Genomic DNA, 17,616 nt, shown 5'->3' on the forward strand with positions numbered 1-17,616 from the left:
TATTCTGTGTGTTACCTTCAGTGAACCCTCTGCTGCAGCATCTCTCATTGAAAAATCAGCCTTTAATTACAGTTTGTTATACATTCAGGAGTCGCACGTCTCATTATATGAAATACTCATGTCGATCAAGAGTCTATCTACAATTTTACATTGACAATAAAAAGTAACGAAAGTAACGAAAGTAACATGTTTGGGAAAGATCGAGGACAATAATACAAATATCAACATAACTTGTGAGGCTATTTTATCGCATTTCGTTATTGGTTATTTATTCATACTTTAATTTCCGTGTTTCCTGTTTCCTAAACAAGTTATTGATTATGATGTAGTAGAAATGACACATCCAAGAAAATGTCAAAACTGACAATTTATATGAGACAGAAACATTTACTTTTACTTTTACAAGATTATTTTTTTATGCGTTTTACGAATGTCATTGCCAAACAAGCAATTGTTGTTTCTTCTGCAAGGTGAACACAAACTTGATGTTTGAAGGTCCAGCGTGTGGACATTTAGTGGTGAGGTTGCAAATAAGGCCCTCTCTCTTGTCCATTCTGGGCTACCCTAGCAACATGGTGCTGTGACATGGATGAAGACGGCTCATTCTAAGGTACTATACTCTAAATTATTAAAAAAAACATGACTTTTAATTATTATTGTTATTACTATCCATTTCTGCCAATAGGTCCCTCCTACACACTGGACCTTTAATAAAGCAAATCACCACACCATCACACCAAATGTTGACTAGACCTCATACTTTATGACTAACCGGTCATCTGCTGCGTGTTGGCTGACTGGAGAAAGCTTTAGGAGAGGCTTGCACTTTACTGGACAAGGGGTCATTACCAACTCACTTTTGCCCCGCCTGAGTGAATCACACTTACCTAAACCCTTACAAACGGGTGTGCCCCGTTAATAACAACTGAAAAAGCCAAACGTTATGTCTCCGTCACTGTCAGGTTTTGTATAAAGACTCTAGTTTGCAGCATTCTTGAGAGGACAGGTTGAGACATGTCTGAGCCCAGGAGAGGCCAGTCCACCAGCAGCATATTCACACACACACACACACACACACACACACACACACACACACACATAGTGATACAATCATAAATAACCCCATGTACTTATTCAGGGGGCAGAGAGAGGAAATATACACACACACACACACACACACACACACACTAATCTGCACATTCCTCTACCTGTAATCCGTTGACGGCAGTTGAACAACAACAGCAGCAGCCAGTAGTGTTGAACCCCCATGGTCAGGCGTGTTCTTGTTTTTCTGCCTTTTCACAGTTTTTTCTTTCTCCTCCTTCGCTCACACTCGTCTCTCTTTGTCATTCTTCCAGGTTTTCCCTCTCTCGTCACTAGCCTCGTACCTGTGGTCGTCCCATACCGGAATGTGAGTAGTCAGGAGGTTCAAGCCAGGACTCAGCATGGAGATACGAACACTGACACAGTGGAGAGGCATATTCAGACTTGTTGGCTAACATGAGTTATCTGCACAATTCAAAGTGGCCTATACAGTATGGCAGGAATGGTGTGGTAAAGATCGAAAGTTACTATCTGTAACTTTAAGATCCACGTGGAGAGTTGAATTAAGGAATAATCCAAAGTATTAAACCTCCATTTGCTTAAAAGAAGTTGCTCAGTTTGATAAAGATAATAATACAGTAATACAGTAGTATAGCACCACAAATGTCAACCGTATGGTGCCGCTAGATGAAAGATCAGAGGATTATCAAAGCCTGAAGGTTTCAACCTGTCAGGACCATGACTGAACCAAGTCTCAAGGCAGAAGTTGTTGATATTTCAGTTGAGCTCTTTCATGCATGGTGTCACTACCATTGCCAGATATTTGGGAGCCATTTAAAGACATTAAAGTTTGCGTCTCCCAACCCAATTTTTACATTTCTGATCTTCGACCATGTTATTTAGTTGAAAAATATTGTTTTTGCCTGTCTGGTTTACTGAGCATTAAAGAATTTACCAGTTTTTTTTCTAAATCATTACGCAACACCTTCAAAATAAAATATATTAAACAAAATAATGTTTAAGAGTAAAAACAAACGTTTGAAAAAAATATAATTATTTTTGTGTTTTAATAATTCAAGCATGAAAGGGCTAGAGGCTAGCCCTAGAGCAAACTGGTAGACTGGTTGACCTGCAGACAAGTCATGCCACTCGTGAGGCTAAAAAGAACTTAATAACTTAATAAATGCCAAATCTTGAACTCTGATTAATTTTATCTATTTTCTGACAAGGGAAATGCCTCCCACGGGTCTAATTAAAGACCCATGTGTGGCAGAGGAAAGAGAAAGAGAAAATATGAGAAGGAACCAATCATTTGTATGATTCACACTGTGTCAAAGGTGTTTTGAAGGCTCAGTGTGACTGGTTTAGTTAATTTTGAGGAACAAAAATCTCTAGAGAGACACTGTTTGACCCGGAAATGACGTCAATTCAAACAAAGGTTTTGTTACTTAAAATATAAGCCACCTATTTGTTGAATGTACTTCTGCATGGATGGCCGGCAACAACTTGCAACAGCTTCCAGAAAATAACGTAACTTCTCGTTATACATGAGTCTCCTTTCTTAATAATCTCCGCAGCATTGCATAAGAAATGGTCAACATGAAAGTGTATATATTTCCTCCATCAGAACGTAAGGTAATGTGCTGCAGCACTTCGCCCGCCCCATAATATGTTTCTCCAGTCAAGATACAGCAGAGAGAAAGCTGGAGCTCCGCCATCACTATCACCACAGCAAATTGTTGCTCCACAGGAGTCCAGTTACTCTCCAAGTTGCACCAGATCACTGCAGCTCCTCCTGTAAAATTATCAAAATCATGAACAACTAAAGCTCAGATTGATGGCCTGCTGACAACGCCACAAAAAAAATTTAAGATCCTTACAAAGTAAAGATCGGGGAATTAACAAGCACCACGCCAGCACCACATGTCTTTCACTTGTAAATGTTTCCTGCTTGTCTCAGACCTCTATGAGATAGTTAAGGACTATGTGCTGCATGTTAACCATGTTGGAAACCAGATACCAGTAAGCCATATGGACTGTACATATACAGATTAAAACAAAACTCCTAAATCCAATCATTTAAATACTGGATAGTTGCATCTGAAGCCCTGACAACTCACCGGGACACCAATGACTGCAACATAGTTTGAGTGAAGAATGACTGATGTCTCTTGATCTTTAGCTTTGTAGTTTTACCACCATGTGCACTCTGATCTTGGGGCTTGGGGGGACCCGGGCCCTGATCTTGTTGCATATGACCTGACTGTCGTTAAGACAATGACATAACATCTTCTCAAGTCTTAGTTGGCTCATGTCCAGCTGTATAAACTTGATAGATGTCACACTAGGGCTGCTGCAGACTGGTTCCTAGCACGGACAACACACCGCACCACCAGCTTACTCCCACAGGTCAATGTTTTACAGCCTAACCTCCCCCATCCTCTAATCATCCACTGACCGCCTCCCCCAGAAACCTCATGCTTCACACCGATTGGCCAGGAAGGGATCACCCGGAGCCATGACATCACAAAATTTACACACCCCAGAACAAGCTTACACAAATATCCAGACACACACACACACACACACACACACACACACACACACATATGGAGGTTGTCGACTTGCAACTGTGTAACTAAACACCCTCATGTGTCCCTCAGGTCGTCCCAGTGAGCTCCAGTGTGCAAAGTGTTACGCATTTTTAAGGAGTTCTTGCTATTTTAAGAGGTTTTGCAAGTCAGCTGATCTAAAAACTACATAAAAGTCATGAAAATGTCAAAGTAGCAACTGAACATTGAACACCTGCACAACTTTTACTCCTCCTGTGTAACCTTTACTTCTCTCGTAATTTGAAGTGTGGAGAGGTAACTGCAGGATGTTGACTTTAGTCGGCAAGGTGACTGAAACACGGGCTTGTTCTCGTGAAATGTGAATTGTTTTAAACAGTTACGCTACCAGAATCTTGACACGGAGGAAGGGAAATCTCAGTTCCTGCTACATGAATGCATTTTTGCTGGCAAAGAAATTCTTCTCAGGGTAACTGATCCTCTTGATTCTGGGAACATTTCCACATATAATTTCTCCGCTCTGCATTCTAGGGTTCATGTGCGTTTCTCCTGGCGGATTTTGCAGGATGTTAAGTTCTCATGAGGTTTGTCACCGCTTGACTGAAATGTTTTCATGGGAGTTTCTGGTTGCCTTTGAGGCTAATTCAAACCAACACTACACATGACATCCAATCTGACCCTACAAATGTCTGGCATTTAGTGCCAGACAAAGGAACATTGGAATAATTGGAGCGACTGCATCCCCTAAACAGGTTTCTTTAGTTCTACAAGGGTTCATAGGCTATGGGAATTATCAAATCACATCTTTCTGCTGACATAGCCAACTGTTAACCCCTTCACAGAGCTGACCCACTTCACAAAGGGCCGCGGCCTTCCCTTTCTTCAAGCCCGGGCACCGCACAATATCCAGTCTGTGTCACACTCCATAATGAGTGCATTGTATTCAAGGCATTGACATAGATCTTAGATGAGCAGATAGGCGAGCTGCCATCAATCTCTGTCTCTTTATTGATGCATCCGATGCCTTCAGTGTCAGAATATGGCTCCGCATTGTAGCCCAAAAAATAAAACACATGTTGATTTAACTAAAATAGTTGAGTATATATTTTTAATGTGATCATGTATCATATTGTATATCTATGCGGTTCAAGGTTAATTGGGTCAGTTGTTTCATAAACAAGACTGAGATACATAGCCATGTGTTTGTTAAAGAGTGTCAAAGTTTTGTTTCTCTTCTGCTATCAAAAGAGATTGAAGGTTGCTTTGTCATGTTTGCGGCAGTAAACCTCCAACAGGTGCAATCGCTCAGTTCAGGAGAAGACAGGAGGCCAGCTGAAGGGTTTTACTCCAGAAGTCAGTCCACTCGCAATGCAATGCTTCCCCCTAGAGAAAGCTTTGTGAAATGACGCATAAAGACCATGAGCTGCATGATTTCTATTAATTTCCTTATTTCTTTAAAAAATGTTGTGCACATCTTCATGAGGATGATGCCATAAGTGGTTGAAGTCAGGATGAATTGGGAATGATGAAATGGACAGTACACTTAACAATGCAGTGTGCAAATATCTGCATACAGCAATGTATTTTATTGCATAGCACATTTCAAACGCTGCACATAGCACAGCCTCAAACCTCTCAATATCTCACCACACTGAGAAGACTAGACAGAACAGCCTAGCTCACACCCGATCATGTGTAACTCTCACCTTTTTGTTGTCTTGGACACAAGGTCATGACATTAACAGCTACCCAAAACAACAGACGAGGTCATTTGGACACATGATTACAGAACAACAGCGGGGACTGTCAGGAACTGTCTGTGCCAACAACAACAGGATAAAGTGTATTTAAATGTCCATGAACATTGACACATTTGGGAATGCAGTGCAAGCAATTTGACAACACATGCACATCATTTAGAAAACACAGAGGCAACACAACAATTACAGAATAGTAGAGAGTATTGCTAAAACTGGTTTTCAAATCCTGTTCCTGGGTCCACCTTCCCTACGTTTTAGATGTTTCTCTGCTCCAACACACCTGATTCAAATGAATGGGTCGTTCAGCAGCGCTTGATGACTGAGCTGATCATTTGAATCAGATGTGTTGGAGCACAGCGCACATCTTGAGTCGTCATATTAGGAGTCACACAGGTGTTACCAACAACTTTAACAGTGACTCTGTTCTGTTCGAGTGTCCCAGTTTGTCATAAAAGTTTGATGTTTGGCCGCATGACCAATACCGGACACTGAACCTGAAGCAGCTAAAAGGAATTCAGCTTTCTTTTTTCTACTACAACATGTCCAAATGTCTTCTTTGAAAAAGGGCCTGTGAAGTGTGCCTTATGCTCTTTATTCGGCACGAGGAAGGTCTGGAATGTTGCTGTAAATACATTTATCTCTGACCAAAATTAACTTAACATTCACCAAAATTAACTCTGGTGAATGTTATCTTCTTAGTCAAACTGAGCGTTGTGCACATCCTACTTGTGTGTCATCCTCTACTCTTTAAAACGGTATTCTTAGTTTTTAACTGTAAAATTGGGAGTAAGCTCGTGGAAAACTTTAGTGATTTTAATAATTGACCATTAAATAACAGAAATACCTCAGATAAACCAGATGGCATCAAGTTAAGATGCATTTGATATTACAGACTTTGTTGGGACCTTGTTGCTAACAGTTTCCAAGTTGACTGTACTGTATTTGCATGAATTCCTGCAAGAGGCCTGTTTGGCACTCTGCCTCCTGACAGATGTGATACTCTGCAGGCCCAGCCGAGGGAGCTGCTCACACACTTTTACAGAAGTGACTACATTTTGTAGGCGCAGTGAGGAAAGGAGGGGGAGAGGGACACCCCTACAAATGGAAACAGCTATATTTTCTACCAGGGACAGAGGGAGAATGGGTGTGACTCAGCCAAGGTAGCTGGAAAAACTATGCTGACACAAAATAAAACTTTAAAAACTGATTTTGCAGCAGTTTTGCATGCTTCAAAGTCTTTAATAAGAAAATACAGGATTTAATGTAATAGCCAACATTACATATACATCTCTGAAAAGGTCATGCCTCTCTCTCTCTCTCTCTCTCTCTCTCTCTCTCTCTCTCTGTGTGTGTGTGAGTGTGTGTCCACGTTTGTTTATACTGCTAAAGAAAAATGACCCCCTTCTATTAGTCTCTAAATGAAGCCATATGTTTAACAGCATGTGAGCGAGGTGAAAAGACACAGACCTGTTCTCAGCCACCACACACACACACACACACACACACACACTTTGTATGTGACACGGAGGTTAAAATTAACACGTCTCTGGTAATTAGTCGAGGAGGAAGCTGTTGTAACGGTGCAGTAAGGAGAGGAACAAGCTTTAAATTCACAAAATGAGTCAGGGAGTGACCGCTGTGTCCTGACGTGGGCGGGAAGTTCTGTCCCACATTGGGAAACCAGGACGGACAACATTTCAGGCCAAGCTGGTGGTGCAGGAAGAGGCAGCAGCGAGCAGTCACAAATCGAGCCCGTGCTGCGGTGGAGAGAAAGGCTGACCTGGTCTGTACGTTTTGGGGAGTTCCTTTAGTATCGAGACTTGAGACTTCCAGTGGAGGGAGCACGGGAGGGGGTGACAAGAGAAGAGACAAGTTTGGGGAGGTTAAAGTCAAGGCAGGCAGCACTGTTTTGGATGAGGTGCTGCTGGAGTTGGAGAGAGAAGAGAGGGAAGTTCAGCCAAGAGGGAGTTACAGTAAGACTAGAATCTGGATAAGGAGCTTGACTCAAAATGTAAATGTGAAGCAGCTGTTTGATTTGATCCATTTCATGTGAGATTCAGCAGCAGCAAGAGTTCTCACAGTCTTCGTGCGCTCTCCTCACCAACTCCTCTCCATCTTTCTGTTTCATTTTTAATCAAGGGAGTGTGTCGATCACTCATACAGTGACCTCTAATGACTATGCTGGCACCTATCAGCTATCAGCAGAACGGCTGTGGGATAACATCATCACATTCTTCCTGCATGGGCTCTTAAGTGTGGCACTGAGATAACCTCTGTAATAACAGCTTTGTATTTTTAGGAAGGTCTATTTTAACACTGTGTAAATAAATGTGTACATATAAGGAAGAAAAGCATATTTATATATGCGCAGTCTTATGGGAGTTTGCAGTATGTTTACTTTTTACTTGAACAATGGGACCAATGAATATGTGTGACATGAAGGGGTCACTCGCACCGACAAACCTGCAGAGAATTATTACCCAACTCTGCCCCTTCCCTCGGCTCGACAGAGCTTTATAGCCTGTTTTAACTAATTGTTTTGGTTTTACAGCCCGCAACTTTTTGTTTTTACTGTCACCTCTCTCAGCTCTCTGTGCAGCATTTAGCAAGTCCGGGGCCAAATAAGGGCTAAAAGGAGGGTTTAAATATTAGACTTACGTTCATCAGATCATGACAAACAGATAAACAGGTAGTTAAGGTAACTTAATCCAAGTATCACAATGTAAAAGTCACTGTTTCCATTACTTTTGGGTTACCTCAATACCAAATATATGGGGAAAAAAAGGCGAGAGAAAATAAATCAATAGGATGACTTGGACATGTGTATGGTTACAGACTAGCATATCTAGTATACTACTATATTTTTCCTGCAATTTTACTGTAATACAATTGCCTTTCTTTAGTATCTTGGTTATGTTCCCATTACATGTATTCCATTACTCCCCAAGCCTGGTAAATACTTTGGCAACACTTTGCTGACACAGTCATATAAACTTTACCGGCCATATTATCAAATGTGTAGGATTTTTAAAAGCGACAGTTCGGTGTTTTGCTGTTCTGGTGATCAATTGAATGAATTTAACTCCCTGTGTTACTGGACATCGGCCTATAAGTTGGCATATCAATGTATGAACTAACTGTGAGTGAACTAATCATGAATCATTAATTAATCATAAACTCAGTGACCAGATCATTTCTTGATGTTGAGCAACAGGAATCCATGATACACTACGTCCTACGTTACGCAAATCATCATGACTTATGCATTAGTTATGCAGTCCAAACATGCATTTTGTGCACTTATTTTAAAATGTCACGAACACTTTAAGTGTGCAGGAGGTGAAGCTTCCCTTAAAAATATCTGTGTATTGAGTTCTCTCCTCTCTGTGCTCTGCCACCAGAAAGGGTCTACTGTACATTTCCTCTCTCCCTGCCAGCCTCTCTCTCGTAAATGAGTGTGATGAAGTGATAAACACACTGAATAACTGGTGCAAGACAAGCTCTCATTACAGCCATTCAACCACGGGGATCTTTATTTACACACCGTCTGTGAGCAATGTCAAAAAAGGCAAATGTTAGGCCAGATAACAGAGGGCAAGAAGAGGAAGTGCCAAAGCCTCACATACACAGCATTCAGTGATGTTGAAGGCAGTAAAGGGAACCAAGGGTTGAGCTGACCCGTTGTCATGACACACACAATTACACAAACCAAAGCACATTTTGAAATATCTTATTTTAATCCACCAGTTACACGTATATATGAGATTCAAGTATTTTCAGCGCTTATAAACTTTTACCAGCTTTTTCTTACCTCATTTTTGTGTCAACTTCTGATTGGAAAAGATTCAAACATCATTAATCTACACTCATATCCGTATCCAGGGAGCGGCATCTATCGACGGCAAGAATAAACGGGCATCCTGATCAAAATCACCCCTCGGTTAAAACAGTGTGGGTGTGTGTCTCTTCAGGCAAGACCAGGTGAAGCATCAAATCCGATCCAGGAAGTCCAGTTTGAGTAACAGATCAGTGAACTTGAAGGAGCCAAAACACTGCACAGAGGTTTAATAAAGCTGACCCAAGATCAGAGGCAATTATTTTCACCTTTGCCCTTATGATCATGAGATAAACAGTACAAATGCAGCATTAATGGTACAACGTAATCCACCTGGAACGTGTGCTTACATGTATGTGATTAGCCGACGCAGTACCAACATCACAATGTGTTGCAGCAAACTTTGCTATTTTCATACAGGGCAACTTTCCGTCTGAATGTGGTGTCAGAGTCTACAGCCGGTCCAGGGCTTTGTGAAACTGATCTTCAGCAGTAATGTTGAGTTAATGCTAATGAAAGCATGCTAACAGGCTGAAGGCCCTGATACACCAAACTGACTTCAAAGAACTAGCTGTGATGAAGGCTGCTGCGTCGCTGTGTCGTCGACAGCTACTCAGGTGATTTCTCTCTAAAGGCTGGCCGGGGCCTTTTGTGTCAGTGCCTTAACAGCGGCGATGATGATACACTAATTGGCAGGGAATAATGGTTACCATGGTCACCACTTTAGTTAATGGGGTCAAGATTACAATTCCTGAGGTATGCAAAAGTCAGGGGATCCCCGAAGTCTGTAGGATTCATCCTCTGAATGTCTGCACCAAATTTCATGGCAAAAAAATCTCTAGAGCCAAACCACTAGAATGAAACTTTATTAAGGCATTTGGCTACAAAAACAACATCATGGTGTGTTGTCACATAACAGGTGATGAGAGATATTAAACTGTCCTGGCATCAGGCTTGAATATTTGTTCATCATGGCATCTCTTGGTGACACGTCTCTTGTAATGAACCAAGAGAGATAATAACCTAAAGTGAGGAACTCGTGCAATTCTCTTGATGATACACAACAATTTCTCATAATGGCTCAGTTTCGTGGATGCATGTTTTGTTTACAGTTACTTTAAATTGCAGATAATTTTCCCATGTGGATGAAATGCATGGGGTCTGTTTCCCACACTCCTCTGCACTTATTATGACTCAGACAGACGACAAGAATGTTTCTCATCTCTGTGCAGCAGGTCACCGGCTTTGCCATAAAGATGCAGTCATGACCGGAGCTGATGTGTGCCTTCAGTCATAACTTCTCTGATAGTTAAATGTTATGAAAATGTGAGTTATAACTAACCACAGGGCATGAAAGTGGCTGCACTCTTAATGCATAAATTATCTACAAAGAGAGGCAAAAGTTCTGGGAGAGCTTTTTTATTATTATTTAACTTTTCATAAAGTCTTTCCACACTTGCAGGCTTCCACTCTGCTTTTTCCTGCTCTCTCTGTAGCTTTAAATGTGACTATATTATAGCTGTATTCCCTAGTGAGAAGAGTTTTGGGGAGTTTTTTACCTTAAAAGGCCATGTGGAGCAGAGTGCTGGTTTCCTGTGGGAGGGCTTTCCTCTCGCTCTGACTCTGGAGCTGGAGGCCGGGCCCATCCTCATCCTCTCTCACCCTGACTGCTTCAGCCCCTCCCACATCCACACACACACACACACACACACACACACACACACACACACACACACACACACACGCCTTCCTTCTTACACTCCCAACAAAGTGGTGAAATCCAGCTACAGCCAGATGTGTGTGTGAGTGTGTGTGTGAGTGTCCACATGTGTTTGTGTGCAATCCACGCTGACCTCCTTACTTAACAGGAGGTGAACACACGGTCACACAGGAAAATAAGGTAATGAAAGAGACAAAAAGCAAGGAAAAGGAGAGAGAGATCATCTGAGGTTGAAGTCGCTGAACGCCTCAACTCCCTCCATCCTCTCCCTCAACACTCTGTCTGTCTGTCAGTCAGTCAGATAGTAAACGAGTAAGAGAGATGTTGTCCTTATAAGGTCAGCGCTGAAGACCAGGCTGCTCCACAGCAGCTGGTGTGTCACCACCATGTCAGCATGATGTCATAACGATCACATACTGTACCCAGTCTAACCTGATTATCTCTTTCCTCTTGTTAGTGACTATACATTTCCTTGTAGGTGTTGATAGTGTGTTGATTATGTCTCTATTTCTGTCATTCTCAGTTAATTTTAGTCACATGTCACATTTAGGGGAATTTGAAAGCTTAAAATGATATGAAGAGGAGTTTATATTTTTCAATAACCAACATGTTTTAAAGCTGACATTATAGAGAAGAAGGACATTAAGACATTAATGAAGGTAGATCTTAAATCAAAATTCCTAGTTACAGCCCCGGCTAAAGAATAAGTTCACCCAAAAATGAAAATTCAGTCATGATCTACTCACCCTCTTGCTGATGCAATGTCAGTCAGGTGAGTCCACAAAACATTTCTGGAGCTTCACAGCAAAGCAGCGTTGCAGCATTCTCCTATAAAACTCAGGTAGATGGTGACTTGTTTTAAAAAGTAGAAACACAACAGGAAAAAAGGCCTCGTACAGCTTGTTCAGCGAAATCCAAGTCTGCGGCTGCGCCGAGATCCCAAATTGATTTGAAAAGATGTTATTTGTACCCTCAACACGCACTCAAGCTCGTGAACTAGCTCCAGACAGGGTGCACACAAACACTTTAAGCTTTTCTTCTTCTTCTTCTACTTTTTTTAAATAAGTCCCCATCTACTCCAGTTGTTTAGGAGAATGCTGCAACGCTGTTTTGCTGTGAAGCTCCAGAAAAGTTCTGTGGACTGAAAAACTTCACCCAACTTTCCATCGACATGGCGGTGAGTAGATAATGACTGAATCTTTATAAGTCCACTTCTTAGCTTGTTCTGGAGCTTTTGACCATATCACATGGTCTTCATCAGCAAAGATCACGTATGAGCTTAACAGTTACTGGAAACACCAACCAAACCAACCAAGGTCTGAAAAAGCAAGGAAGTGGTGTTTCCAAGATCAAGAATAAACTGTCCAACTTGCCAAGGGAATAAATCAGTCTACAGGCTTTAGAATGGAAAGTGAAATCTGGATACCAGTAAACTCGATCGACAGATGGTGCAAACCTTTAGAGATACAGTATGTTTCGATTGCTTTATTGGAAGGCAGTTTTGACACACCGGATTATACGGATTTAATAATCAATGGAGAATAACAGACAACGAAGCATATGGTCTCAACAGTTTTCAAACAAAACGTCATTTGATGATTAATGTTGTCTGTCTCCGTGTCATCTTTTAATCTGCCCGTCTTTGTCTGTTCTGAACAGGTTTTTGTTGTGTCATCCATGAATGAGTCTGGAATGTTCTCACTTGTTTCACACAGAGGAATTTGTTGCATAATCAGAAATCCACAGATAGTGGGGTCATAGTGTTTGCTGTGTAATTTGAGTTTAATTCAATTTAATTCAACTCAGTTTAATTCGGTTTTACTTTCATAGCGCCAACCATAACAGAAGTTATCTGAGGGCACTTTTTAAGGGCACCATGAAGACGCAGAGAGAGCGAGAGAGAGTGGGAGGAAGGAGAACACTTGTTACAAGACTGGACTGGACCGGACTAGACAGAATAAAATTACAGGCTTATCAAAAACAATAATTTGACAATGTTGTCCTGGTTTAGATCAGTGTATTTGTCAGACTCAGAGGGAGTAATGTTAGACTTGTGGCACGAAGTAAAACACGTCACACTCCCTGATCTCACCACTTCACGTGTGAGCAATCAGGTTCCTTGAATTCACTCTCACCGTCTAAAGCCCAGCTACAGGTCTCTGTCTCCAGGTGGCCTGACAACAAATCTTTGTCAGCACACTGACTTATTGTGCACTGATTATAGACTCGCTGAGCCGTGAGAGTATTTTATTAACGTGGTGGAAATAATTGGGACAAACCATGAAAACCTGACAAACTTGACTGAGATTCATCACATTTAAATTGTGCACAACAACACACTTAGGTCACGTAAATCACTGCATTCATACACATTTTTCGATGCTTTAACGTAGAGAAGAAGGTGAAATCGTTTTACAGTCAAATGTACGTCCTCTGACGTCATTATTACGCAAATATATGTGCATTTTGTAATTTCTCCTGTATCGCTACTACGAGCAATGACGTGTTGTACTTGCCCCGAAGCAAAGTGAAGTTCAGACAGGCAAACTCACTTTTAATTGGTTAGCTATGAGCCAAACAATTGTGAAATGCCTGGAGAGGGTGTGTGGTGTGCGTTTGTGTGCGAGTAGGTGAATGAGCAGGTGGTCATGACGTCATTGCAGACAGCACAGTAGCTCATCGTCATACAGGAAGCGAGTGCTTCTGCCTGTACAGACAAAATGTAACAGAGATGAACCTCACTGTCTTTGTGTGCGTGTGTGTCACCAGAGTCCAGGTGGTGTCCTGTCTAGGTGACTCATGAGGGATGCTTCCACCCCAAGGCCAGGATGAGTTCACACATACACATGTACGACAGAGGCTTTTCTGTTTCCCTTTGATTTCAGCACAGAGAGTCTTCCCTCTTCGCTCCCTCCTGGTCCTCTCCATTATTCCCTGTTCTCCATCATAAATCCAAAACATGCACTTTTATTGGCTATTCAGCTTGCATTTGCAAAATATCTTCATGTTTAGTCTGGGCCTGTCCACAGCATTTCTGTGGCTGAGCAGCAGTAACAGAAAGCATACTTGGAACATCAGGAGAGAATATTGAAAACTCTCTGTTAGACTGTTGAGTTACTCACTGAGGAGGCTGGGAGGAACATGGCAGCACTCATACAGAGGGCTGCTGCTAGTGTTGCTATCCACATTTAGAACGGGGGGATGCCTTTAGGGGTAACAGATTCAACTGATTAAATAGATCCCTCTCAGAAAATCCCCTTTAAAATGACGATTTAACAGTCAACTATTGTGAAATACACATACAATTGATTACAGCTTACGTTAGAGCGGACAAAAACACAATTTAATCCATTCTCTCACACTTTTGCTATTTTATTATTGGGTAGTTTTTTTTTGTTTTTGTTTTTTTTTTTGTACACTACACTCCAAACTCTTGATAAACTTAACATGGCTCTTTTTTAGGGTGTAAACGTCACCAAATCCAAAACAAAGAGCAGGACAGAGTAGCTCTTTATTGAAACTTACAGCCTACATCAGAAGCTATGAAGCTGCAATGTCTTGTTGTATTTCTCCAAATTACTCACACAGACTTTTGGTTTTCCAGCGACCCTTTCTCTATTATGTCCTTTATCTTTAACTCGCTTAGAAGTACAGACATTCTTTTAGTTAGAGATGATAACCACACTGCTGGCAAGGCCCCAGGGATGAAAATTTCGGTATGTGTGGCCACAACTTTGGTCCAGACTAAAGTCACTCAACAACTATTGGATGGATTGAAATTTTGTTTGTGCATTCATGGTCCCAAGAGGATAAATAAATTCTAGTGATTGTGGTGATCTTCTGACTAATCCTCTAGCCAACAATGAGGCTGACATCTTTGGTTTTGAATGAATTATCAAGTTAAATATTGGGTGTATTGCCATGACAGTTTCTTACAGTACAGATATTCAAGGTCCCTAGAGGATAATTTCAATTAACGTTGGCGATTCCTTAAAGTTCCCATGAAACGGCTAATGGAGTGGTATTTGATTTGGTGTAGTTGGGTGTTTCCTGGAAAAACAGGCAGCAGCCAATTGCATGGAATGTAGGTCACGCCCCACCCAACCCCCTAACCATGATGCTGCCTCTCCCCGGACTGGCAGCTTCCAATGAAAATGGGCAGACCCGAATATAACAGCCTCCGAGAAGACGGAGGCCAGTTTGATGGCAAGAAAGACAGTACTGAGGTGGTTCTCTTGCCAGGTTCACTCAGCGAATAGGACCGCTTACCGAGCTCACCAGCCAACAGCAGGTTGGCAGAGCTCACCTCGGTACTGTAACTGGCCTCCGTCAACGTTCTCGGAAGCCATGTACAGCCCCGGTCCAGAGGTTTTCACCGAGAACCTGCTGGTTATCAGTACAGTAAGTTTGTTAGCGGTCACTTTTAGTGGTTTGTTAGTGGAGTTTCTCAAGGCAGAGGGAAAACAATTTTGTAAATCATGGTCCCATTTAAAATAGAGGATAAAACAGGGTATGCATTGGGCGTGGCTGCCAAGTGATTGGCATGCTGCGACCATGGCAGATATCCTTCTGTCTCCAATGAACAAAGATGGCGACCCAATGAGGCCAATCTTGAGGCTTCAAAATGGTAGTCCACAAACCAGTGGGTGAGATCACAGGGGCTGTCCACTCTTACAGTCTGTGGTTTAAAGCCCATTACAAAAAGATATCCTAATCCATATCCATAAACCTGATGTATTACTTGTCCCTAACCAGTGTCACGAAAAGCTAAACAATCCCCAAGCTTAACAACATAACGCTCGACCACACAACAGTTCAAACAAGTCTAGACTAATCCTACCAAAAATTGTACACAACACTTTCATTATGATGTAGATCACATCACCTTGAAGCCGTTGCTCCTGTTTGCATAGTGAAAGCCACAACAGCTTCCACCAGTCAAGCAACAACAATACAAAGACCTTGCAACTCACTTAACATTGTTCAAGCTGCAGTCACCTTGAAAGGCTGCCAGACACCAAACAACACTTGATTATGGATCAAATTGTTCTGTACAGATCTCCACCCTGACCAGAAAAGTGTAGCTGGACGGATGATAATGTGATATTTTTCTCTTCATCAGTTCTTTCCCCTGGCTGTCACTCCTGCTCTACAGGAGGAGGGACAGTGTGATGGTGGATCAGTGTTTGCAGTTCGTCCACATCAACACCACAAACAGCTGTTGCTCACATCAGAGGCTGAAAGTAGCATAGGTGCTGAGTCTCAGCAGGGTTTTTCTTCCCCTGTCAACACATCTTCTCCCAATAAAACCTGATTCAGGGAGTTCTTCTGGATATTGGCCTTTAACTTCATCCTGGTTTTTGCTCCCGAGTTAATCAAAAATAAACACAGCAGATGTTTTGAATCAAGGCCTGATGTTTTATGATGGCTCAAACCACGGCGGTGGAGTGGTCAAAAGGTCTGCATTCCACTGCCTATAACTGATCTTTGTAAATAATGCTATGTTACATAATAGGCTATAGACTTTAGATCAGTAGCAGTAAAGCCTGTAATCTAATCTGCCATAGAAATCCAGCAATATAGATCTATTGTAGGTGTTAAGTAATATATTACACCCAATACCCAACTGCACATTCCTGACTGTAATTATAGTTCCCATGGTTATGTAACAAACAGAAGTCGCAGTTGGTTCAAAAGGAAAGTGTAAGTGGTTGCTGCAAGCAAGCAAAGCAACAAGCCAAAGACTGTGTAATGAGAGCTGATGTTAGTAACAGTTATGGACTTCCTGGTTGAAACATTAGGCTTCTAGGTAGTTTGCTAGTTAGCCGGACTTGCTAACAATTGATTACAGCTCACGTTACATGTTTTAACCCTTATACTTTTGCTGTTGTATGTTTCTTATTGGGTAGTTTTTTTCTTTGTTTGTTTGTTTTTAATACACCACCCACCACACTTGATAAACTGAATATCTCTTACGTGGGGTGCAAACTTTCCAAAATCAGAAATAAAGAGCAGGACAGATTTGCTTAAAGGTCGTTGCTGGAACTACCTGTTGTTTACATCAGATGCTACATAAAGCTGCTACATATAGTTGAATTTCTCCAAATTACTTTTGGTTTGCCAGCGATCCTTTTTCTATGATGTCCTTTATCTTAAACTTGGTGGGGCTGGTGAAGTGCAGCTGCCAAGTTAAAGCTTAAACACAATGGCTAAAGGATGATATGCTCATTCACCACTTCCTACTCATGACCAAGGACTGTATGAGGTCATCGGTCAAATGAACAAACACTTTTAGACACTGCTCAGGTGCTTTTTTGTAATGCATTGTGGGATACTTTGAGTTAACTATATAGGGTATAATAAATCTCACTTTACTTTCGGACAGCACTACAATGTGCAAACTCACTATATAGTGGGTAGTGAGTGAATGAATACCAGCCTACTGACGCCAAATATAATATATATACATAATACATAAATTAAACAATATATATATTGTTTTTGAGTGCATACATTCATATCTATGGATGCTCTCCTTTAGGGCCCTTCCATCTTTCTACATATCCCTCTATCTTTGAGACAACCATGGACACTGGTCTCCATTGTTCACTGATTTCATCACTCTCACCAAACTCAAATACCAGGTGCACACAATTCAGAGCTCAAATTTCGAAAGGTTTTTCACAA

The 17,616-nt window shown here is 41.5% G+C and overlaps 1 protein-coding gene across 1 annotated transcript in view; it reads right to left on the minus strand.

Annotated features, from left to right (window-relative positions):
* Nucleotides 1-15,278, minus strand: part of LOC311258087 (disintegrin and metalloproteinase domain-containing protein 10) — a gene marked incomplete at its 5' end in the record, with an annotated part of 47,088 nt that extends 31,810 nt beyond the window's left edge. The window contains one exon of the mRNA XM_084354133.1: nt 15,236-15,278. Coding sequence (XP_084210259.1) covers nt 15,236-15,278 — 43 coding nt within the window. The remainder of the gene's footprint in view (nt 1-15,235) is intronic.
* Nucleotides 15,279-17,616: the final 2,338 nt, after the last annotated feature.

This window comes from Pagrus pagrus (assembly GCF_965226575.1).
Source record: "Pagrus pagrus genome assembly, chromosome: 6".
Taxonomy (NCBI): Eukaryota; Metazoa; Chordata; class Actinopteri; order Spariformes; family Sparidae; genus Pagrus; species Pagrus pagrus.